Source organism: Dromiciops gliroides, chromosome 2, assembly GCF_019393635.1.
Source record: "Dromiciops gliroides isolate mDroGli1 chromosome 2, mDroGli1.pri, whole genome shotgun sequence".
Taxonomy (NCBI): Eukaryota; Metazoa; Chordata; class Mammalia; order Microbiotheria; family Microbiotheriidae; genus Dromiciops; species Dromiciops gliroides.
In genome coordinates, this window is record NC_057862.1 from 396,354,401 (window position 1) to 396,377,733 (window position 23,333).

The following is a 23,333-nucleotide window of genomic DNA, read 5'->3' on the forward strand; positions in this document are numbered from 1 at the left end:
GACAGCACGTAACAAAGCCATGATTTGAACCTCCATATCTGGACTCCATTGCAAAGTATCTAGCTATGGGTCGGCTTCCTGATCCTACTAATCCCTGAGGCCAGTTTCTGTTTCACTTCCCCTCTCTGGATTCAGTTTCCCCATCTGCAAAATGAGTGTGGGACTAGACAGTTTTTATGGTCCCTTCCAGTACAAATTACCCCTTCCCTATTTCCGCAGATGGAAGGGAGAGGCCAGAAGGTTAACCCGATCATGACGTCAGAAGGAGGGGCTTGCACCGCCCAACTGGGCCCCTCCCGCCAACCCTCCGCCCCGGGGTAAAGGGACCCAGGTGTTACGTCACACGCTTAACGTGAACTCGTAACGGATCCCTCCGCAGTAGAAGGAAAATAGTCCCCAAGGCCTGAGGCACCTCCGTTGCTCCGGACAACGGGAACAGACATAGATGCATATTCTTCTGGGATCTTTGAGGAGCCCTGGGATCGTAGGTGTCGGGTCCAGGTCAGTTCCCAGCCACGCCATTCCGCAGCGACGTGAAAGTAGATCCGGCTTTTTGAAAGGACGATGGGTCCTTCCGCAGCGGGGGGAGGAGGATGGCGGCCGAGTCGATGCCGGAGCGGGAGAGGAACCCGGGAGAGAAAACAGCGGGTGAGTACGGGACGAGGGCGGACCTCCCCACATCCCCTGCAGAGCAGCGATTGTGGGCTTCGGCGGCGACTGGCGACGAGGTCCCGGGCCGGCGGGGCTGCCCGGACAGGGCCCCGGGGTCCCCCGATCTTTTAGTCGCTCTCGCACTTGCCTGAGTGGAAACCCAGTGCCTCCACAAGATGGCGTCGGGCCCAGAGCTCAGGCAGCGCTTGGGACAGCCCTCAGCAGCCAAGGCCCCGGGATCGCCGCAGTCAACCCCCTCCACTGGGGGAAAGAGGGGAGGGGTGGGGGGTACAGAGTGGGGAAGGAACCACTGACCCAGGGGGCCAATGGGCTGTACCACTGAACCTGGGGTTGGGGGAGAACTGGGGGGCACGGACCATACCATTGACCCAGAGTGCCAGCTTGACTCAGGGCCTGGGGCTGGAGTGAGGAGCAGTGTGGCCAAGTGGCCAGAGCCACAGCCCCCCTTGGGAGGGATGGTGTCTCTAAAATTGGGAGCCCAGGACTCCTGGGTTTTGTTTCCCCACGACCCTTCCTTTCCAGTCCCTGATACACCCCACTCCAGCTGGTGCCTCAGTTTCCCCTTTGGGGCAGAGGCTTGGGTAAAGGGGGGGGAGTGGGCCAGCCTGTGGGGGAGGTTGGCTCATGGACACCCCCTTCTCTGTTACTCCCTGCAGAGTGAAGGCCCCAGACCCAGCACTGACCCTGCTTCCCCAGAGCAAGTCCCCTGCTGTACCTTGGGCATCTTTCCCAGGCCTCTGCCCAGCTGTGCTGTGCCCAGTGGAGAGGAGGCAGGGGCTACTGTGAGGCTCTGGGTGCGGGGGCCCCCCAGGACCCTTTGCACAGCACACCCAAGAGATACCCTTGGTGAGGCGGACTCTCCCAAGTCACCTGTGGCTGGTGCCCACGGGAGCCAGGGCCATCAATGGAGGAGAATGAGGTGGAAAGCAGCAGTGACGCAGCCCCCCGGCCGGCCCAGGAAGAGCCCTCAGAGAGCGGGCTGGACGTGGGCACCTCCGAAGCCATGTCAGCTGACAGCAGTGATGCCACTGCTGCTGCTCCAGGGCCCGGCCTTTTGTCAGAGGCAGATGATTCTGCCGTGGGGCAGAGCTCAGACCACGGCAGTCGTTCCTTGGTACCAGGATGGGGCTTGGGAGGGGGCTGTAGGGACCAGGAAGGGGCAGTGCCCAGTTGGGGAGCAGAAACTGTACCTGTGCCCAATGGGCTGACTCTATTTGTCCCCCACCAGGATCCTTCCTAGATTCCAAGATAAATACATTAAATACCTCATTACATGTCAAATTATAATTAAGTACATTGAAGAATTTCTTAAAAAAACAAAACAGTGCTGTGTGAAATTTCAGGGTGAAAGTCACTGGGCATCAAGAAAAGGCTTCCTGGAAGAAATGACTTTTGAATTGGACTTTAAAAGATGAATAGAAATTCAGTTGGTAAAGAAAGGAAGAGAGGCAATATGCAATAGTATAGTTTCTCAAACTGCTATAAGGAATCGTGAAACAACCCAAGGTTGTTGGTTTGTTTGTTTTTTTGATAACGAACCTTATGTTGTTTGTTAATGATCACTAAAAATAGCTTCAGAGGATTTTACCACAAGGGTTCTGCCAAAGTTTTGTTTAAACTTAAGGTTATATCACTATAGAAAAGGTTGGAGAACCACTGGTACAGTGGATAGAGTCAGCCTTAGGTCAGGAAGACTTGACCTTAAGTCTAGCATTTGACATATGCTGGTTGTGTGGGCAAACCATTTAAACCCTTGGTGCCTCCTGAAAACTCTCTGCAATTATAAATTGCAGGAAAGTTCCCTATCTGCAGTGAGGAAGGGAGTTTCCTCACTGAGCTTTGCCTGTGCCTGTGAAAGCACAAATCTGTCCTAATACCAAGAGAAGGGTCCAGGATATTGGAGGGGCCATCCTTGTTTATTCACCCTGATTCGTTCAGTAGGGGGGACATTTCTGGGTGTAGGAAACAGTGGGAACAAAGGCACAAAGATAGGAAAGTTCAGAGCCTTTAGGGGATCCAGTATGTCCATAGACTCCCTTTATATTTACCCTAATTGGGAACCCAATGTATGCTAACCCTGAGTGTGAGCCAGTGCTGACCATCCTACTACTAGAAACAATTCAGAATGCCTTTGATGTGTCACCAGCAGATCCTTAAGTCTGGGTTTAGGGGTATTGGAGAGGCTGTGTGTGACTGAACCTTGACTCTGACTTGACCTGTAGGAGGAAGTATCTGAAAGCAGCTCCAGCAGAGATGCCACCCCTCAGGGCTACCTGCCGGACTCCTCCTCCATTGGCCCATCTGCTTTAGTGTCAAGTGGATCAGCCGGAGCCCCGGTGCTGGTTCACTCCAGTGTGCTTGCTGATGCTGCCATGCTGGTCTCTGACTCCACCGCTTCTTCTTCTGACTTGGGCTCTGCTATTGACAAGATTATTGAGTCAACTATTGGGCCAGACCTTATTCAGAGTAAGAATGGGGGGCTGGGATCAGTCCAATTCACCTGACATGCCCAGCAGGCCTCCCAGTTCCCAGTGCTTAGCTATTATGTACCTAGTGGAGGCCACGTTACATGCCTGGTACTCAGAGGAACAAGGTCCAGCCTCATGAACTTGCTGTGTGACAGGGCAAGTCTCTTTCCTGCTTTGGGTTTTAGTTTTCTCATCTGCAGAATGAGGGAGTTTTAGACTAAATCATCTCTAAAATCTCTTCCAGTTCCTTTTTTTTTTGGGAGGCAAGACTTTACAGGTGAAGTAGTTATGTGATCGTGTGTCACAGTCTTTGCTCAGGGACCAGGAAGAGTAGGAGGAAATGGTTTGGAGAAGCCAGAGAGAGCTTCCTGGGGGAGGTGAGACTAGGGCTGGATGTTGGAGAATGTTTGGCTGGCCCCCGAATGTGCAGAAGAGGGAGGAAGGGAAAGGAATCCAAGATGCAGAGGCAGGTGTGGGCCTGGTGTCCCTGAGAGCAGAGTGAAGGGCTCCTGAGTTTTGGTTCTATTGCAGGCTGCATCGCAGTGACAAGTGCAGAAGATGGTGGCGCTGAAACCACCCAGTACTTGATTCTTCAGGGCCCAGATGATGGTGAGTAGCTGGTCCTTGGGTGAGAAGCAAAGGGAAGGACTATGGGGAAGTGTAAGGAGAAGTGTAAGGGAAAGAGATTGACGGACCTGGAGTCCGTCATCCCAGGCCTGGCTTATCCACTAGCACTGATGTTGCTAAGGTGATGCTCCTCTGGACATCATTTCCCCAGCCTTTATACTGTGTGGGCTTGTATTCAACAATGTCTTTCACCCTGACATCTTGTGATTCTTTGAGAACAGGGAGGCAGGTGCGTGGGGTGATCCTCATCCTCTCACTTCCACAGGTGCCCCCATGGTGTCTCCGATGTCCAGCTCTGCTCTGGCCCACAGCTTGGCAGCCATTGAAGCTCTGTCTGATGGGCCCACATCTACCTCTGCTTGCATGGAGCCAGCTGAGGCTCAGGAGTGCTCCCCGCCCACTGATCCCCCTCCGGGCCCCTCCGAGGAGCCAGACCTACAGAGTCTGGAGGCCATGATGGAGGTGGTGGTCGTACAGCAATTCAAATGCAAGATGTGCCAGTACCGAAGCAGCTCCAAGGGCACCCTGCTCAGACACATGAGGGAGAGGCACTTCCGTCCTGGTGCGGAGGGGACGGTGAAGTGGGGGAGAAGGGGAATGGGGGGACCAGAACCCGGCTCTGCCGTGGGTTTGAGGGGGTGATCTTGAGCAAAGAACTTGACTGCTTCCCACCTCAGTTTGCTTTTCTTTAAAATGAGAGTTGAGGGGCAGCTAGGTGGCGCAGTGGATAGAGCACTGGCCCTGGAGTCAGGAGGACCTGAGTTTAAATCCGGCCTCAGACACTTAACACTTACTAGCTGTGTGACCCTGGGCAAGTCACTTAACCCCAATTACCTCACCAAAAACAAAAAAACAAAACAATAAAATAAAATGAGAATTGAACTTTTCAGGCCTGATGGTGGGTTCTGAGGGCCTCTCTAGCTAAAGCACTGTGCTCTAAGTTACTGGTAGGGGAGCTTGGTTAATGTGTTCTTGGGTCCCTCCAAGTGGGAGATGAAGAAGTTCTTAGGGACTAAGCTTGGGGGACACGTTGGCATGGCTTCCCGCCTCACTTTCTCACAGCCTCGACGGCAGTGGCGTTGAAGAAGGGGCGGTCCAGGAAGTGGGGCGCTTCAGCTAAACCCCAGGAGGAGGAAGGGCCAGAGGAGGAAGAGGATGACATTGTCGATGCTGGAGCCATTGATGACCTGGAAGGTGAGTGCTGGGAGATTCAGCGGAGGGCAGAAGTGGGAGAAGGTGAGGCCTGGGGTTAGTGGGAGATGGAGTGGAGTGTACTTACCATAACATCCTTTCTTCTCCCTATGCCAGAAGACAGCGATTACAACCCTGCAGAAGATGAACCCCGATCCCGGCAGCCACGCCCCCAGCGCCCCATTCCCACATCAAGTGCTGAACGGCCCCGAAGGAGGCCTGGAAGGCCTCGAAAGCTGCCCCGCCTGGATGTCCCCACTGCTCCAGAGGGTGAGCCCAGAGGAAGGGGGTAGGGTCTGGGATGGTTGGGGGCAGAGGGCTGGGCAGGAGGTAATGAGGTGTGGCATATTGAACCCTTTAGAGAGACAGCATAAGGTGGTAGTTCTAGACTTGGAATCTGCCTCCAAAGCTCAGTTCTGACATCTAGCTCTGTGGCTCTAAAAAAAGTCTGTTAACCTCTCAGAGACTCTGTTTTTTCATCAGTAAAATGGGGGTAATGTGTTTGCACTACCTATTTCAATGTGTTGTCATGGGGAAAGTATTTACAAGCCACAAATCTCTAGGAATTTGAGTATTTATTATCACAAGTATCCCTTAACACTTGAGTGTACATTGCTTTAGACATTTCCAAACATCTTTCCTTCTCTGATCTCATCTGAACCTCAACACTTCTAAAGGTAGTTAGGGCAGGTAATAATGCTGACTTCACAGAATCACAGAATGTGGGGAGATGGAAAGGTCTTTAGGGATTATCTAGTCTAACCCTGCCAATTTACAGATGGAGAAACTGAGACTTAGAGAGATGAAATGACTAGCCCAAGATCTCACCCACAGGGTAGGAGGCCACTGGGACTTTAGCCTGGTCTCCTAATTCCAAGTCCATTGCTCTTTGCCCAGAGCTGCCAAGTCTCTGACAATGTGTCTTTAGTTTGTCTGGTGTGTTTGTGGCATGTCTCTGAAGTGTCAGATCTGTTACAGGTGTGGAAGCGGAATCACTGGTGAGCTCTCAGAGTGGACAAAGCCTCCCAGAACTGCAGGGACCTGAAGCCACTAGCTCCTCAGGCCCGGAGCCCTGTGGGAACGGTGAGGGGCCCTTGGAGCCAAGTGTGAGCCAGTCCGATGCGGAGAACACAGCTCCTAATGCCAGAGATGACTCAGATGTGCCACCACGACGACGTGGCCGGCCCTCCCGGCGTTTCCTGGGCAAGAAGTACCGCAAGTACATGGGGCAAAGGTGAGGGGGGAGGAGTACCCCTGAGTGGTATACAAGAGAACCCTGTGTGGGGTCAATTCCCCCACCCTCACCTCATTGCCTATCACCAAACCTAGCTCTTTCCACCCCCACAGATACTATTACAAGTCTCCCAAGCCACTCCTGAGACCCTACCTTTGCCGAATTTGTGGCTCCCGCTTCCTATCCCACGAGGACCTTCGTTTTCACGTCAACTCCCATGAAGCCGGAGACCCCCAGCTCTTCAAATGTCTGCAGTGCAGCTACCGATCCCGCCGCTGGTCCTCTCTCAAGGTGTGCAAGGGAGGGAAGAGAGCTAGGGTGGTGTCAGAGAAAAAGGGCTGGTTCTGGAATCAGATGATCTGACTTGGAGACTTAGCTGTGTGACCCTGGCCAAGTCATTTCCATTGGGGCTTTATTTCCTCCTCTGTAAAATGACAGATTAGATAATCCTTCAAGCTTCTTCCAATTCAGACATTTCTTTTTCAAAGTTCATTCTAATTCTGGCATTCAGTGCTCTATGGTTCTCTTAACTCTGACATTCTAGTATTCTGGGGTGAGCAAGGAGGTGAATTCTTTGGTTACTTTGTATTAAGCAAACATCCAGGGTCTCGGGTAAGGAGGGGAAGGAGTGACCTTGGCTTTTGATTCTGGAAGCCTGGGCTGCCCCTTAGCCTGTTACCCCGCCTGCCTCCCCAGGAGCACATGTTCAACCACGTGGGCAGCAAACCCTACAAATGCGAGGAGTGCAGCTACACCAGCGTGTATAGGAAGGACGTCGTGCGGCACTCGGCAGTGCATAACCGGGACCGGTCAGTGGGAGCCAGGGTGCCTTTGGGGGCCTGACAGGGAGATGGCTGCTGCCACAGAAATAAAAAGGATCTGCATGTAGCACTGCTGACAAGACACCCAGCACATTATTTTGATCCTCACAATAGCCTAGTGGAGGAAGTCTTGTGCTAGGGTTGGTGTTACCACTTTCTAGATGAAGAACTCGAGGTGCAGAGAGGGGAGGGGTGGTGATTCCCCCATGGTCCTTTAGCTGGGAAATGGCATGGCCATGGCCAAGAGCACTGAACTTGGGTGAGGAAGCCTGGGCTTTGTGGCCTGGGGCCAAGCCCTTCAGTTCTCTGGATGTCAGGTGCAGCCTTTGCAAAATGAGGCTGATGATACTAACATGACTTGCCTCAAGAGAGAAATGTTTTCATTGTAGGGTTGGCGAAAGCTCTTAGAATGGAAAGGTGTGTGGGGCAAGGTGGGGGCTGTGGGTCAGGGGGAATTGGCTAACCCTATGCCCTAACATCTCTCCCCTACAGGAAGAAGAGGCCAGAACCTGTGAGTCTAGAGCCCTGGGCTGGGTTTGGGCACTGAGCTGGGAGGCATTTGGCCAAGGCTTTTTTATAGAGGGAGTTGAGATGCGTCTTAATGGGCTGTGCCATCCATCTCCTCTCTCCCTGTGCCCTCGCAGCCCCCGAAACTGAGTTCCTTCCCCTGCCCCGTGTGCAACAGAGTCTACCCGATGCAGAAGCGGCTCACCCAGCATATGAAGACACACAGCACTGAGAAGCCCCATATGTGTGACAAGGTGGATAGACAAGGGTGCATTGGAGGGACTGGGGAGGATCAGACAGGGCTGGGGGTGGGGGTTTGAGAGGAAAGACTCTGAGACTAGTCACAGTTGGGGTGCCCATGCTGTGCATGAATCCTGCTTTTCCTCTCTCCATCCTAAAATTTGTAGTGTGGAAAGTCCTTTAAGAAGAGATACACTTTCAAGATGCATTTACTGACACACATCCAAGCCATTGCAAACCGCAGGTACCATCCCAAAGTCCCTTTAGAAAACCTAGGTTTCTATTGCTACTCTCTTCATAGCTGTGTGACCCTGGGGATGTCACCTCACCTCTCCCAGCCTTAGTTTTCCCTTCTGTCAAGTGGGAATAGTAATCCTTATACTGCCTGCTTCCCTGGGCTCTTGTGAAAAAAATCTCTTTGTAAACTGTAAAATGCTGTATCAGCTATAATTATCATACTGTTATTGTTCATCCTAGTGAAAGTCTTAATTCCATGGGAGGTGGTGGGAGAGTGCCCTGTGACCCTGTCCCTCAAGGGCCTTGCCTTATGGGCCCTCCAACCCCCTTCCTGGCTTCTCTAGTTACTCATGCGCCCAACCCCAGGTTCAAGTGTGAGTTCTGTGAGTTTGTCTGCGAAGACAAGAAGCTCCTACTGAATCATCAGCTCTCCCATGTCAGTGACAAGCCTTTCAAGTGCAACTTCTGCCCCTACCGGACCTTCCGAGAAGATTTCTTGCTTTCTCATGTGGCGGTCAAACACACAGGTCAGCCTGCCATCCCTGACACCTCCTCCAGCATGCCCTAAAGCTGCCACCCACCCTCTGTCCCTCCTTTCCTACTTCCTGACGCTGCCCTCCCCTCCAGCTTTATCCAGCCACCCCAAATCCTCGTCAATTCCAATAGACATAAGGTGCTTTGTGCAGAGAATTCCCTAGCCGCAGAGGCACTTACTGACTCAGAACAAAGACATCCTAGAGAGGCTATTAAAGGACCTTTTGAAGTAAGGAGACAGGTTTATCAGTGGTAAGAGAAAATAAAGCTAATACAGCATATGGATGTCTAGAAGTTACTCTGTGCTCAGCCCTGCACTAACCATAACAGCTTACAGTTCACAAAGTATTTTTGCTTTGTTCAATGCTCCCAACAACCCTGCAAGAGAAGCAGTGGAAGCAGGATCTTATAGAGGAGGCATTTGAGGCTTACTGAAAGTCACCCAGCAAATTAGGGGCAGAGCTAGGATGGGAAATTGAGTCTTTTGACAACATCCAGCCCTGCCTCCAGTACTCCCATTGTGCAGGCTAATGAGGCCCTTTAGAAGGGACCAAGACAGGCCCTCACCTCCTAGTCGAGCTCACAGCCTACCTGGGGAGAAGAGGAACTACCTTAGTGGAAAGAGCACAGGATCTGGAGGCAAAGACCTGGGCTCCAGGCCCTGCTTTGACAGCTGTATGTATGATCTTAAGTAAATCATTTCAGCACCTTGAGTCACTGTTTCTGCCTCTGCAAAATGAGAGTTGAACTGGATGCCCTCTGCCATCCGTTTCCCATCTGACATTCAGTGTCTTAAAGGGGTTTTTCCCTTTTCTCTAACCTTTGTGAAACTTGACTCACCCTGCTTGGATGTAGCCTGTGAACAGGGAGGATGTGCCAGCCCTCCTCTATTCCTCTCCTTTCACCTCCTACAGGAGCCAAGCCCTTTGCCTGCGAGTTCTGCCACTTTACTACAAGGCACAAAAAGAACCTCCGACTGCACGTGCGCTGCCGGCACTCGGCCAGCTTTGAGGAGTGGGGTCGGCGCCATCCTGAAGAGCCACCATGCCGCCGCCGTCCTTTCTTTTCAAGGCAGCAAATAGAGGAGCTAAAGCAGCAGCATGGGCAGCGCCCTGTGCTCCCTGGGCCTGCCACCCTTGATCCGCCAGGCTCCCCAGAGGTGAGGGGTAGGCAGGAGGGGGCCGGGTTAGGGCCAGGAGGTGGGGAGTGAGGCTAGGACCCAGGCTGGCGGAGACGAGAACAGGGCCTAGGCTGGGGGGAGGTGAAGGATAGGACCCAGAGCCATGTCCTATTCTTCAGGCTCCCCCAGAGTCAGCACCTCCTGAGACCCCCCCACTGCTGTGTCCTGAGGCCCTGGGGGGTGCCACCATCATCTACCAGCAAGGTAAGACTTTAGAGGGGGTGCAAGGGGCAGAGAGCTGGGCAACAGGGCTCTCGGGTCACCAATTGTCTCCCCTATTCCTTTCCTCACTACCCATCTCCACTCTCAGGAGCTGAAGAGTCCACAGCCTTGGCCACTCAGACAGCTCTAGACCTACTGCTGAACATGAGCACCCAGCGGGAGCTGGGGGGAGCTGCGCTACAGGTGAGACTGTGGAGGAGCTCCTTATGTCAGATCCCAGTTGGCAGGAGACCCCATTTTCCCCAAATTGTCAAGTATTTCCCAAGCTGCCTATATGTTTAGCCCCCTGTTGGGGAGAGTGGGAGGAGATGAGAAAAGCAGGATGTTCTCTCTGCCCCTGCTGAGCTAGAAGTCTAGTTGGTGTGGCAAGATCTGGACACTCTCTAAACCAGGAGCACTTAACTTACTGTGTTGTGGATCCCCTTTGGCAAGCTAGTGAAGCCTAGGGATTCCTTCTCAGAATAATACTTTTAAGTTTAGAAATAAAACACACAAGATTTCAAAGGAAACCAATTCTGTTGAAAATAATTATCAAATGATTTAAATTCCTGGACCCCAGGTGAAGCATCTCTGCTTTAAACTACTAATAGAGAATAGCAGGGAAGGATAACACTCCATTTCTGGACAGAGAAGGCTTCCCTGAGGAGGTGATGCTGAAGAATAATCTCACTTAACATTTCTGTATCACTTCACTCTTTATCATGTGCCTTCTTTCAAGCATCCCTGTAAAGGACAGTGTCCTCACTGAACCAGATGAGGAACCTGATGCTCAGAAGGGGGAGGTGAGAACCAAGGCTGTAATGGAAAGAGGCCTGGGTTCAAATTGTGACTGACACATACCAGCATAATGACCTTGGACAAGACACTTCCTCCTCTGAGCCAGGAGAGGGTTAGATGAGATCATCTTGGGGGTCTTTTCTAGCTCTGCATTCATTGATCCTGTGACTCAGGTTACACAGCAGTCTGTATTAGAAAACCAGTTTCCTAACTCCAAGTGCAGGGCTCATGCTACTAGGTTTTGTGTTCAGCATCCCACATGGGTGGCACTTGGCTAGCTAGACAGGAAATAGGAGGGTACTCTTGCCATGGAGGCAGAAGGGAAAAACAGTATCATGAACAGAGGTCTGGCCTGGGAATGAGTCTGGTATGTTCAGGGAATAGTAAGGAACTGGCTGGTTTGGGTGGACGGTACATGGTGAAGTTTGAGGGGTATCGAGTGGCCTCACCCGCCCTGGTAATGACCCATTCCTCCCATGGCAGGTGGCTGTAGTGAAATCAGATGGCGTGCAGGCAGAGCTCTCATCCCCTCCTGGAGAGCCCAGCCCTCCAGAAGCCTCTCCTCAGGTGGTCACCCTACATGTGGCTGAGTCTGGGGGTAGCTTTGCTGGGGAGGGACCAATGGGAGTGTCTGACTTGCAGCAGATCACCTTAGCTCCGGTGCCATACAGTGGTGCTAGCTACAGCGTCATTGCAGCTCCTCCTATGGAAGAGGGGACCTCTGCCCCAGGGACCCCATACAGGTGAGTCCCAGCCCCCACCCCTGCCCACCATTGCTGGATTCAGAGTAAAATGTGCCCATTCTCTGCTACCATCCAGGAACACTGAGGGTGTGTTTCTTGTCTAGAGAGCACTTGGATCCCAGCCTTTCTTCTGTCTTCTCTTCCCCACCTTGCACTCTAGGACACCCACCATTGGTTCAGATACATCTCTCTTTCTACAATAGGAGCAAAGTTCTTTGACTACACCAAAGAACAGAATCTCAGAGTTCTCAAGGAATTTAGAGAACATCTAGTCCAACTGATGCCTAAGCAGGAATTCCCCACCACCACCTCATCACTGACAAGGCACCATCATGCTTCTGGCTGAAGTCCAATGATGGAGCAATCTCTGAGCTCCTTGAGGTAGCCCATTCCACTTTAGAAAAGTTAGAAACTTGTTCTTTACATCAAGCCAAAAATCCACTTCATAGTCTGTGGAGCCAAGCAGGACCAAAACTATATATGTGGTGGGCCTTCAGATACTTGAAGGGAGCCATGGCCTCTCTTCCTGCACCATCTTGGCCTGCCCCCTTTTACCAGTGGACTTGCTAAAATGTGGAGTGCTTAGGGCTGGACACAGCACTTCAGCTGTGCACTGACCAGGATGGAGGCAAATGGAGATCTCATTTTATTCAGCTCTTCCCTTAATGGAGCCCAAGACCAGATCAGCGTTTTTGACTGCCATGTTGCACTGTTGATTCGGAGTTCACTTGAGCACCCTAATTTTTTCACATGGGCTGTTGTTCATGGCAGCTTGTGTGCCAACTCCTCCTATGGGAAGCCTTTCCTAATTACCTTATTGTTAGCAGTGTTCGTTCCCTCCTCAAATCAAGGAAAACATGAGTTCTTAGAAGACAGACTGGTTTTTGTTCCTTTTGTATTAGCCCCAAGCCCCACGGCCTTGCATATACTAGGCACTCGAGGATTGCCTATCTGTGCCACTTCCCCAGTCCTACTAGGCTCAGTTGCTTTACTTTCTTGGCCTAGATTAAAGCACTAAAACACCATCCATGTGATGGCCCTTGTTCACTCTCAATCCACAGCTCCTAACCACTCTCCCCCACCTTCTACCCTCTGAAATTGAGTCATTAACTGACTTTGGCTTCCAGTTTGGTCTCTAGAGGACCCAGGCTCTGTCTTACTTGGGTCCCATGTCCATCCTCTTTGGCTTTGGTGCATATAATGTGGCAACCAGAAAAGCTAATGGGATTTATATTGATGTGAATGAAATTTGGGTGCCCTGAGCAAGGGAATGCTTATCATCCCGTCATCCTCCAGCCTGGTCAGGCCCCATCTGGAGCATTGTGCCTCGTTTATGGAAGCACATTGACAAGCAAAGGAGAGTGACTGGGAGGAGGAGGGGTTAACAAGAAATCCTGTCACATAAGGAGTAGTCTAAGTAACTGGGAATGTTTATCCCGCAGGTGAGAAAACTTAGGGAGGGACTTAGCTGTCTTCAAGGATCTGAAGGACTGTCATGGTGAAGAGGAAGCAGATTCATTCTGCTTGCCTTCAGGGAAAAAACCAGAGAAGTCGATTCTGGCTCAGTATAAAGAAGGAAACTTTCTTATAGAACTGTACCACGGAAAGAATTGGTCAGAGGACAAACAACCACTTGTCAAAATTATGGGTAGAACCTCTGTCAGGTGGAGGTTGTATTTGATGACCTCTGAGGTGCCTTCTTTTAGACCCAAGGTTATCAGAAACTGTCTCAGTGTCCCGGGCGGGGGGGGGGGGGGGGGCGGGGGGGGTCATCTGCCCCAATTCAACTCTGGTCTCCCAGGTTGTGCCCTAAGAATCCTGTCATCTCTCAACCCTTTTTTCTAGCCTTGGACATAGACTTTTCTAATGGGGAAGCATTCTCAGCGCCTATTGTTCATAACCGTTGCTTCCCAGATTCTCTTCTGTCCCCTTTCTGTCTTTTACTCAGGATTCCCAAAACCCCCCTTTGACCTTATCCAATGGAGGCCATCCAGGTGCTACTTACTTGGGTGTTCATGGATCTAAATCCCCTTTATAATTCAGAGATTTGTATTCTGCATTTGCACGTTAAGGGCAGTTACCGTGTTGCCCATTATGGACAATCCTGGGTCTCTACTGTAGCACTCCTCTCTTACAGCTTCTGGACATAGGGTACATCATGGAAACAGACTATTATAACTGGAAGGAACTTTGGAGATTGTGTTTAGTTCATCCTCATTCTACTTGAAGCCTAAAATGAGGAGGTGGCTTGTTCTGGCACAAACAATGAGAAAGTGACAGTCAGATCTCCTGTATCCCAGACCCATTATGAGCAATGTGTCCACAAAACCCTGTTCCCTCCCTCAAGATCCTGTGAGCCCTTCTCAGCCCTGCCCTTATCTCCCTGTGTCTACAGCCAGGAGCCCTCAGGGGAGGCTGCACAGGCTGTGGTGGTGAGTGATACCTTGAAGGAGCCTAGCACCCACTATATCATGGCGGCAGATGGGACCCAGCTACATCACATTGAGGTAAGAGGCTCTCTAGCCTCCCCCGATCCCCAAAATATACTCCTGTTGGACTACTTCACAATGCCTTCTATCTCCCCATAGCTCTTTCTTTTTTTTTTTTTTTAGTGAGGCAATTGGGGTTAAGTGACTTGCCCAGGGTCACACAGCTAGTAAGTGTTAAGTGTCTGAGGCCGGATTTGAACTGAGGTACTCCTGGCTCCAGGGCTGGTGCTCTATCCACTGCACCACCTAGCTGCCCCCCCATAGCTCTCTTAATAGTATTTTTTCCCCATTACATGTAAAGATAGTTTTCAACATTTGTTTTTATAAGATTTCTAGTTCCAAATTTTTCTTCCTCTCTCCCTTCCCTCCTCTCTCCCTTCCCTCCCCTCTCCCCAAGACAGAAAGCAATCTGATATAGGATATATATGTACAATCACATTACACATATTTCTGTATCTCCATAACACTCAGCCTATTTACTGCCCACCCTCAAGATGCCTACCACAAAGAACACCTATCTCCTACAACTGTTGTCAGGATCAGATGAAGTGATAGGTATTAAAACTCTTTGTAAACTTAGAAATATTAGCTAAGGTAAGGAGGGAGAAAGATAATATTCCCTCCGCCATCTTCTTGTAACATGTCCCACAAACCACACCCTATCTCTCCTCTCCCACCCTTCCTTTTCCATCCCCTTCACCCTCACCTTGACAAGGTGGAAGAATCTCAGGTTTGGGAAGGGCTTCCTCAATGGCTTCTTTTCTAGCCTAAACCTGAACAAGAAAACACAACATATCTAACAAGTAGTCAGTATGCCTTTACTTGAAGACTTCCAGTAAGGGTGAGCCCACTGCCTCTAGACAACTCGTTTTCATTTTGGACAGCTCTAATGATGAGGAAACATTCACTTCCAGCCTAAATCTGCCTCTTGGCAACATCCACCCATTATTTTAAAGTTTTTTTTCTCTGGAGTCAAGAAGACTAAGTCAGATATTTTTGCTGCATTATTGCCCTTTGGATACTTGGCGACAGCTATCACATCCCACCTAAGTCTTATTTGCTCCAGGCTGAAGCATCTCCATTTCCTTCAGTCAATGTTCTTGTGACATAATCTCGGGGCCCTTTGCTATTTTGATTGCCCTACTCTGGAGCTGTCCAGTGTATTAATGTCCTCCTCCCCTAATGTGGCCTCCAGACCTGAACATAGTATTCTAGCCCTGGTCTGACCAGGGCAGAACACAGTGATACTGTACTATCACTTGCTTAGTCCTGGACACTAGACTTCTCTTAATGCAAAATAAGATTCAGTTAGCTTTTCTTGGCTACCATAGGATACTGTTGATTCTCATCGAACCCCCAAATCTTTTCCAGATGATTTCCTATTTAGTCATGTCTCCCTAATCTTGTACTTGTCAAGTTAATTTTTGAACCTAAGTGTAAGACTTGAAATTTAATAGGGATAAATGAAACCTCATTAAATTTAGCCCCATGTCCTAGCCCAGTGGTGTCAAACTCAGATAGAAACAGGGTTAACAAAACCATACATGAAAAAATAAACAAATAAATAAAATAAAATAAAACCCAAGGGGGGCAGCTAGGTGGCACAGTGGATAAAGCACTGGCCCTGGATTCAGGAGGACCTGAGTTCAAACCTGGCCTCAGACACTTAACACTTACTAGCTGTGTGACCCTGGGCAAGTCACTTAACCCCAATTGCCTCACTAAAAAAAAAAAAACAACATACATCTTCTGTTTTTATTTATCTTGTTAAATATTTTCTAATTACATTTTAATCTGGTTCGAGCTGCAGACCATAGGTTGCATGCTTGATGCCTCTGTTGTAGCCTATCAAGATCTTTTTGGATCCTGTCATGAAAAGTGTTAATCATTCCCTCCTGCTTTGTGTAACCTGAAAATTTTGTATGTATGCCATCTTTGTTTTTACTAAGTCATTGATACAAATGTTAACCAGCACAGAAGGGGATACAGATTCCCAGGACACTCCCTAGAGACTTTCTTCCCAGATTATTTGTTTTTAGGGACAAACACCTTTATATACCTCAGTAGCAACTCACTGTTTATAACAGAACAATATAACAATTGATGGCAATAATGACACTCTTGGCTCATTAGGAAAATCAGGTTCAGTGTTCTCTGTTTAAGACTCCTTCCAAGTTTGCCTCAAACCACAGGTAACTATTCTTTGGGTCTGGCTATTGAACCATTCATGCATCCTTCTAGCTGTGTTGTTGTCTAGGCCAAACTGGACCATCTTTCCTACAAGAAGAGCACAAAAGATGGTGTCAGATGCTTTGCTAAAATCCAAGTAAATTATATCTGCAGCATTCCCCTGGTCTAGCCTAGTCAAAATTTGAAATAAGGTTAGGCTGACATGACCTGTTTTTGAGGCAACCTAGCTCATTATTTGCAGTCCCTGACTCCTTTACCAGATGCTCATTAACTCTTCTTTTACCAATAAACATTCTAATGTTTTGCCAAACATCAGAATCAAGGTCATTGAGCTTGAGTTCACAGACTCTTCTCTCCCCATTTTGGAAAATCAGGCACTTGCCTTTCTCCAGTCCTGTGGGTGCCCTTCCTATTTTTTATGATATTTCAGCAATCACTGACAGCAATTCAGCAATGATGGTTGACATTCTATTCAGTGCTCCAGGCCATCCGAGCCGAGCCAGACAGGTGCTGTCTTCTTTTCAACTTACTTACCCTTGCTTTCACATCCCCATCGGCCAATTTTGTTCTTTCCCATTCCAAAGGTCAGAGAAAAACAGAAGCAAAATAGGAGCTGAGCCGTGATGCTTTCTCTCCATAAAGGAGACAGGGCATTGGACAGGTCAGGAAAACCTGAGTTCATATGTCGCCTCAGACATTACTAGCCAGCTGTGTGACCTTGGGCTTAACCTCTCTCATATAATAGGAGAATTGGATTTGATGGTCTCTGAGATCCCTTCTGGCTCTAAATCTCTGATCCTCTGATCTATTATCATCTTCCCATAAATGCCAAGCCCATTCCTAGCCTTTTTTGATTCTGTTCTTTTCCTCAACAAAAGACTTTTTATCCTCAGCTTTTCCTTCTAGTCTTAGCTTATTTTGAACTTTCTAACTCTATACTAAATTCTTGTAGGGCCAGCCCACACTTTTATATTTGTTACCTACCTTCTGTACGTGTCTTTAAAATCTAAATTGGCTGATGGTTTCCCAGTATGTCCACGCTGGTCTCTTTGGACAGCTGCTTTTCTTTCTCATTGGAATGCTTCTCTTGGTGCCTTCAGAAATTCATTCTTGAAAGCTTATCTTCCTTCTTTCATTTGTCCACCCTGTAGAATTTTAGTCCATGAGTTGCTAACTATCCTCTGAATCCTTTGAAATTTGCTCTCCTACAATCACATGTCATAATGGGCCCTGCTTTCTTCTTCTCTGTCACAAATTCTAAGATGAAGTGACCACTTTCCCCAATGTTGCTTTCATTTCTGTCCCAGCAATTAGTTCATTGTTGTTGGTAGGAATCAAATTCAGAATAGGATTTCCCATCATTGGTTCTTCTGCCTTTTGAAGGATGAAATTATCATGAAGACAAGTCCAGAAATCATTAGCTGCTCTGGTTTGGTCAGAGAGAGAGATCCAGAAGATCTCTGAAGCCTCCCATCACTGCTTTTCCAAGCTTGATATTTTCTGCCCCATCTTCTTTAGTATATGCCATCTATAATATTGTCTTGTTTCTGAGCCTGGTGATCTTTACCCAAATGCTCTCTCAATTGTGTTTCCCCACTCTGGCTCTTGGACTTCCACACAGGAAGATAACTTACTATAAACAATGCCACTTGTTGGTTCCTTCTGATTAAGATACGTTTCCAGAGCTATAGTCCAGTATGGACCTCCTCCCACCAATTTCAGTTCAGCTCTGCCTTCCTGCATTAGGATTTCTTGTTCATCTTACTTGTTACTTTTATTTTGTGCTTACACTTATAGACATGGGAAGTCATGGTTTTTATTACTTGTTCTGTTTGCTGTGAATTTGGGGTACTGGTACTTCCTAGTTTCTCTGTATGTTAACTAAATTGGTGGTTATAGACAGTCTCCCCCCCCCCCTTTCCTTTTCAATTTAAAGCCCTTTTGGTTAGATTCACAACAAATACATTCTTTTTTTTTTCTTTTTTTGTGAGGCAATTGGGGTCAAGTGAATTGCCCAGGGTCACACAGCAAGTAAGTATCAAGGGTCTAAGGCTGGATTTGAACTCAGGTCCTCCTGAATCCAGGGCTGGTGCTCTATCCACTAGACCACCTGGCTGCCCCAACAAATACATTCTTTTTTTTTTTTTTTTTTTCCCTTTAGTGAGGCAATTAGGGTTAAGTGACTTGCCCAGGGTTACACAGCTAGTAAGTGTTAAGTGTCTGAGGCCGGATTTGAACTCAGGTACTCCTGACTCCAGGGCCGGTGCTCTATCCACTGTGCCACCTAGCTGCCCCAATAAATACATTCTTACTAGCACTTGTTAGGTACACCCCATTCCCATCCAGGAACCTGCCATTCCTGTGTTTTAACCCATAGTCCTGTTGTTTTTTGTTTTGTTTTTTGTGGGGCAATGAAGTTTATGTGACTTGCCCAGGGTCACACAGCTAGTAAGTATCAAGTATCTGAGGCTGGATTTGAACTCAGGTCCTCCTGAATCCAGGGCCAGTGCTTTATCCACTGCGACACCTAGCTGCCCCTTAAGCCAAAGTCCTGAAAGCACGCTAATGCCAGAATTGTGTCTTTCTCTTCTCAGTTCCCCTTCCTTGGCTTCTTTCACTGTCTTCTCTCTTCTTCCTTTCCTCCACCCATCCCTCCTTTTACACATGATACTCTCTTCCCCTCTTCTTCTAGCTTATGCTTCCTTTTCTTCTCCAAATCTCACTTGCACCCCCTTGCCTCCCAAGCTCTCTCTTCTCCATCTCAGTCTTGTTTCTTTCCCTTTTCTCTTAACCTTTCTCCCAAAATCAGCCTGATTTTTTTTTGTTGTTGTTCTCTCTTCTGGTCTCCCTCTTTCTCATTCTAAACAGCCTGATTTCTCTATCCCTTGATTGTCTTTATTCTTTCCTTCTCCCTTCCCAGGTCAGACAGATTTCTGCTTTGTAGCTTCCCTCACTGTCTCTTCTTTTTTCCCCACAGCTGAGTGCAGATGGAGGTGTTTCCTTCTCAGGCCCAGGGGCTTCTGATACTCCGGACCCTGGGGCTAAGTGGCCCCTATTGCAATGTGGAGGACGGCCAATGGGCAGAGATGGTCCCCCTGCACCTCCCTCCCCAGCAAGAGCCCTTAGGGCTGCGGTTACACCAGCTGAGGGCAGAGGGCCACCTACCTCAACTTCCCCACCTCTCCCAGCCACAAAAGCCTTGGGCCTGGTGGTTCCCTCGCCACCCCCATCTTCCTCAACAGCAGCAGCCACTGCAGCCAAGAAGTTTTCCTGTAAGATCTGTTCAGAGGCCTTCCCAGGCAGGGCTGAAATGGAGAGCCACAAACGGGCCCACACCGGGCCCAGCACCTTCAAGTGTCCTGACTGCCCATTCATTGCTCACCTGTGGCCTGAGGTTCGGGTAGGTAACAGGACTGAGGTGGGAGCCCCTGGGTACACTTACAGCCTCACCATAGGCATGTGCCCTCAACTCTGTTATGTGCACTTCTCTTATGATTCTAATCCCTCACGTTTGCATGGTGTTTTTCATAATTTGAATCCTTCTAACAGTGCCCTGAGGTCACCAGGCCAGGTCACCAATAGCCCTTTTGGAAGCCTGAGAAAAATGGCCCAGAGAAGGGGGTTGCCTTGCCCAGACTCACAGTCAGGAATAGAGCAAGGATGAGAACTCAAGTCCTCCAACCTGGAGCCCATGGTTCTTTTGATTAGATCCCATTGGTCATGACCAGGAATTCCATAATAGTTTGTGCCTGGTGTATGTGATATTTTGACAGCAGATTTATCTTCCTCATTATTATGTTTGATTGAGTTGGACATCAAAATGAGCTTTCTTTCCCTGGACAAGGCAACAGAGGCAGGTGGCTTTTGGGTTGCACTGCAAGCTTGTTATGATTTAACACATAAAACCAAGTTAGAATCCAATATGCCATAGTGGAAACTGCATGGAATTTGGAGGCAGAGGACTTGGCCTTGAATCCCAGCTCCTGCTCTGTGCCTGCTAGCTACATGACTCCTACCCCTTCTTCTTCTTTTTTTTTTTTTTAAAGTGAGGCAGTCGGGGTTAAGTGACTTGCCCAGGGTCACACAGCTAGTAAGTGTGTTAAGTGTCTGAGGCTGGATTTAAACTCAGGTACTCCTGACTCCAAGGCCGGTGCTCTATCTACTGCGCCATCTAGCTGCCCCGCCCTACCCCTTCTTATAGGCAAGTTGCTCTGGCTGTCTGGGCTTCAGCTTTCTCATCTACAAAATGAAATCCTGTTGTCTAACCCGGGAATAGCTGACATCTAGTGCTGAAGTATTGCTTACAAAGCACCTATAACTCTTCAGTGAGATCAGACACATTATCTTCATTTGACTGATAAAGAGACTGAAATCCAGAGCAGGGAACTGACATCCCCAGTCTCGAGTAATAGTTAGAAGCCAGGGGCAGAAGAACTCAGGCCTCCTGGCCTTCTCTTCCATAACATTGTAGATTTAAATTAGAACCTTGAAAACCATCTAATCCAACACCCGTCTCCCCATTTTACAGAGTAGGAAACTGAGGCACAGGGAGGGTGATTTGTCTGTGTTCATAATCCCAGGTGCTATTCGAACCCAGACTTTCCAGGCTCTTAAGTTCAGCATTTTAGCCACTATAACGTACTACTACCATCCTAGGGTTCTTCTCCAGCTGCCTTGAGGTGGGCAGCTCAATGGGCCAGTTTCCTAAGGAAAGCGGGTGGTGTCAAAGTTAGTTTCTGTGATGCTCACTATCTTCTTGGGCACTTGCCAGGCTCACATGGCCCAGCACTCGAGCCTTCGGCCCCACCAATGCAGCCAGTGCAGTTTTGCCTCGAAGAACAAGAAGGACCTTCGGCGACACACTCTGACCCATACCAATGAGAAGCCATTCTCCTGCCACCTTTGTGGGCAGCGGTGAGACCCAGAGGAAGTTGGGGAGGGAGGGAAGGACAGTAGAAGGAGAATGTACCTGGGGACTTGGGGGGCTGGGGCGATCTGACCCTTCTCCCCTTTTGCCCACCAGCTTCAACCGAAATGGCCACCTCAAATTCCACATACAGCGGTTACACAGCCCAGATGGAAGGAAGCCGGGCCCCCCAGTGCCCAGGGCCCCTCCCCGTGCCTCCACCCAGACCATCATCCTCAATAGTGATGATGAAACACTGGCTACACTACATAGTGAGCTCCCCTCCCCTCCCCTTCCCTCTCTTCCCCCCATGCTTTCCACTTTGGAACAGAGACATTCCAACGCACTGCCTGGGTTCAGGGGAGCATAATTGGGCATTGTCTTGGGTAAGGGCACTTTCTAAGGAAAACAAGATGGTGTATTTTCTCTGGCCTGAGCAAGGCTGTCTCACTAGTATGTTCCTCCCCAGAGCCAACTGAGGGACTTTCAGTATGAGAGTAGCCCAGGCTTGGGGAGCTGGGGGTACAGCACAGCACCAGGTGTAGATGTCTTTGGATTGCCTCCTAGTCTGCGGCCTACTAAGCTACCTCATCCTACTTCCCCTTCCCTATTCTTCCTTTCCCTCCCCAGCTGCCCTACAGTCCAGTCATGGAGTACTGGGCACTGATCGGCTACAGCAGGCCCTGGGTCAGGAGCACATCATTGTGGCACAGGAACAAACAGTATCCAATCAGGTGAGACTAAGAGGAGCCTTAGGATTTGTGGGTGGGCTGAGGGAGGTGGGACCAGCAAGAAGGGATTAGGCTGGGACTAGTTTCCACAGGAGCTGGGTTTGTTCCTGTAGGAGGAAGCCACTTACATCCAGGAGATCACTACTGCAGATGGACAGATGGTACAGCACCTGGTAACCTCAGATAACCAGGTAAGCTTTTATCTCGGGCCCCTTAGGAGAATGTATCCCCTTTCTAGCATGTGTGTGGTTTTTTCCCCAGCAAGATTTCACAGTTCTTGGAGGGCAGGGGCTACCTGGATCCTGCCCAAGACTGGGCTCAGAATAGTTCCCCGCTAAAGGTCTGCCAGGAAACTGATTTCCAGTGATCACTTTCCTTTCCACTTCCTCAGGTGCAATACATCATTTCTCAGGATGGGGTACAGCATCTCCTCCCGCAAGAGTACGTGGTGGTCCCTGAGGGGCATCACATTCAGGTGAGGAAAGGTCTCAGCAGCAAAGGAAGGGCTTGGTGGTGGTGGGAAGGGCTGACTGAGATTCCTTCCCACTGTGGTGACCTGTCTTCCTGTCTTCAGGTGCAAGAGGGACAGATCACTCATATTCAGTATGAGCAGGGCACTCCTTTCCTACAGGAATCCCAGGTACTAGAAGAGGATAGTTGGAGGGATGGGACCAAAGAAGGGACTATGGCTCTGAGGCTCAGTCCCCTCCCTCACTTTATCCCCAGATCCAGTATGTCCCTGTGTCTCCAGGACAGCAGATTGTCACTCAAGCTCAGCTAGAGGCTGCTGCACACTCAGCTGTCACAGGTACGAGACTGAGGAGAATGGTGGAAGGGGGTGGGGATGGGAATGGAGGGGGCCTTGGGGTCAGTCAGTTCAGCTCAAGAAGGGAATGGACCTGGACCTCCACCTCCTGAGGCTAACTTCTTGCTCCCCCGATAGCTGTGGCTGATGCTGCCATGGCCCAGGCCCAGGGCCTCTTTGGCACAGAAGAAGCAATGCCGGAGCACATCCAGCAGCTGCAGCATCAAGGCATCGAATATGATGTTATCACACTGACTGATGAATGAGGAGACACAATGAGGGCATGGAGAAGCAAAGATGCCATAGAGGCAGTCCTACCAGAGGGTCCCACAGGAACCAGGCAGAAGGTATCCCTGACTTCCTAATGAACTCAAGCCTGCCTTGAACCAGGGCTGAACCGGGCACTGGTGTGGTAGGGTGTTGCCACTGCCGCCTCGCGCCCACCCCCACCCCCACCCTGGTCAAAGCAGGGCACTGGGGCCTGCGGGCAGGCTTCTGAAAGAGAATCTATTTTTGTTTGGATAGATCAGCTGGTATGTCTGTCTGAATAAAGAAAAGGGAATAAGAGTCCAGCCCTGGCCAGTTTTGCTGGAATGGGGTGGTTCTCTTTCCTGCTTTCTCTTTACTGTGTGGTAGTGGGTAGAGATCCTGGAGATCAGCCCCCTACAACCCCTCAATCGACCGTCAGCCCCCTGCTGTCAACAGTGCAGCAGCTCCGGACCTTCCTGCTGGTGGCGCTCAACATTAAAGCAGAATTAG

General features: G+C 49.6%; 1 protein-coding gene across 3 annotated transcripts; it reads left to right on the forward strand.

Annotated features, from left to right (window-relative positions):
• The first annotated feature begins 415 nt into the window (after positions 1–415).
• Positions 416–23,198, forward strand: ZNF335 (zinc finger protein 335). 3 transcript variants are annotated; one of them, XM_043982872.1, is made up of 28 exons: positions 419–648; positions 1,329–1,786; positions 2,895–3,138; positions 3,672–3,749; positions 4,033–4,329; positions 4,830–4,961; positions 5,076–5,228; positions 5,937–6,192; positions 6,306–6,483; positions 6,889–7,001; positions 7,506–7,524; positions 7,658–7,774; positions 7,928–8,004; positions 8,364–8,524; positions 9,446–9,690; positions 9,831–9,915; positions 10,022–10,116; positions 11,194–11,453; positions 13,849–13,960; positions 19,110–19,532; positions 20,904–21,046; positions 21,156–21,310; positions 21,669–21,772; positions 21,883–21,960; positions 22,161–22,244; positions 22,344–22,409; positions 22,496–22,577; positions 22,713–23,198. In XM_043982872.1, the coding sequence occupies exons 2-28, from the start codon at positions 1,577–1,579 to the stop codon at positions 22,838–22,840; spliced, it is 4,095 nt and encodes a 1,364-aa protein (XP_043838807.1). In that variant the 5' UTR covers positions 419–648; positions 1,329–1,576; the 3' UTR covers positions 22,841–23,198. The 3 variants fall into 3 exon arrangements, 2 of the variants coding, with proteins under 2 accessions (XP_043838807.1, XP_043838808.1); XM_043982873.1 differs by having other exon boundaries at positions 5,937–6,177; XR_006354752.1 differs by lacking the exons at positions 21,156–21,310; positions 22,161–22,244; positions 22,344–22,409; positions 22,496–22,577; positions 22,713–23,198 and having other exon boundaries at positions 416–648; positions 21,883–21,958.
• The last annotated feature ends 135 nt before the right edge of the window (positions 23,199–23,333 follow it).

Coding starts and splice junctions, on each gene's coding strand:
- ZNF335 (XM_043982872.1), top strand. CDS start 1,577: ATGGAGGAGAATGAGGTGGAAAGCAGCAGTGACGCAGCCCCCCGGCCG. Junction 3,750..4,032: donor TCTTCAGGGCCCAGATGATG/GTGAGTAGCTGG, acceptor TCACTTCCACAG/GTGCCCCCATGGTGTCTCCG. Junction 8,525..9,445: donor TGTGGCGGTCAAACACACAG/GTCAGCCTGCCA, acceptor CACCTCCTACAG/GAGCCAAGCCCTTTGCCTGC.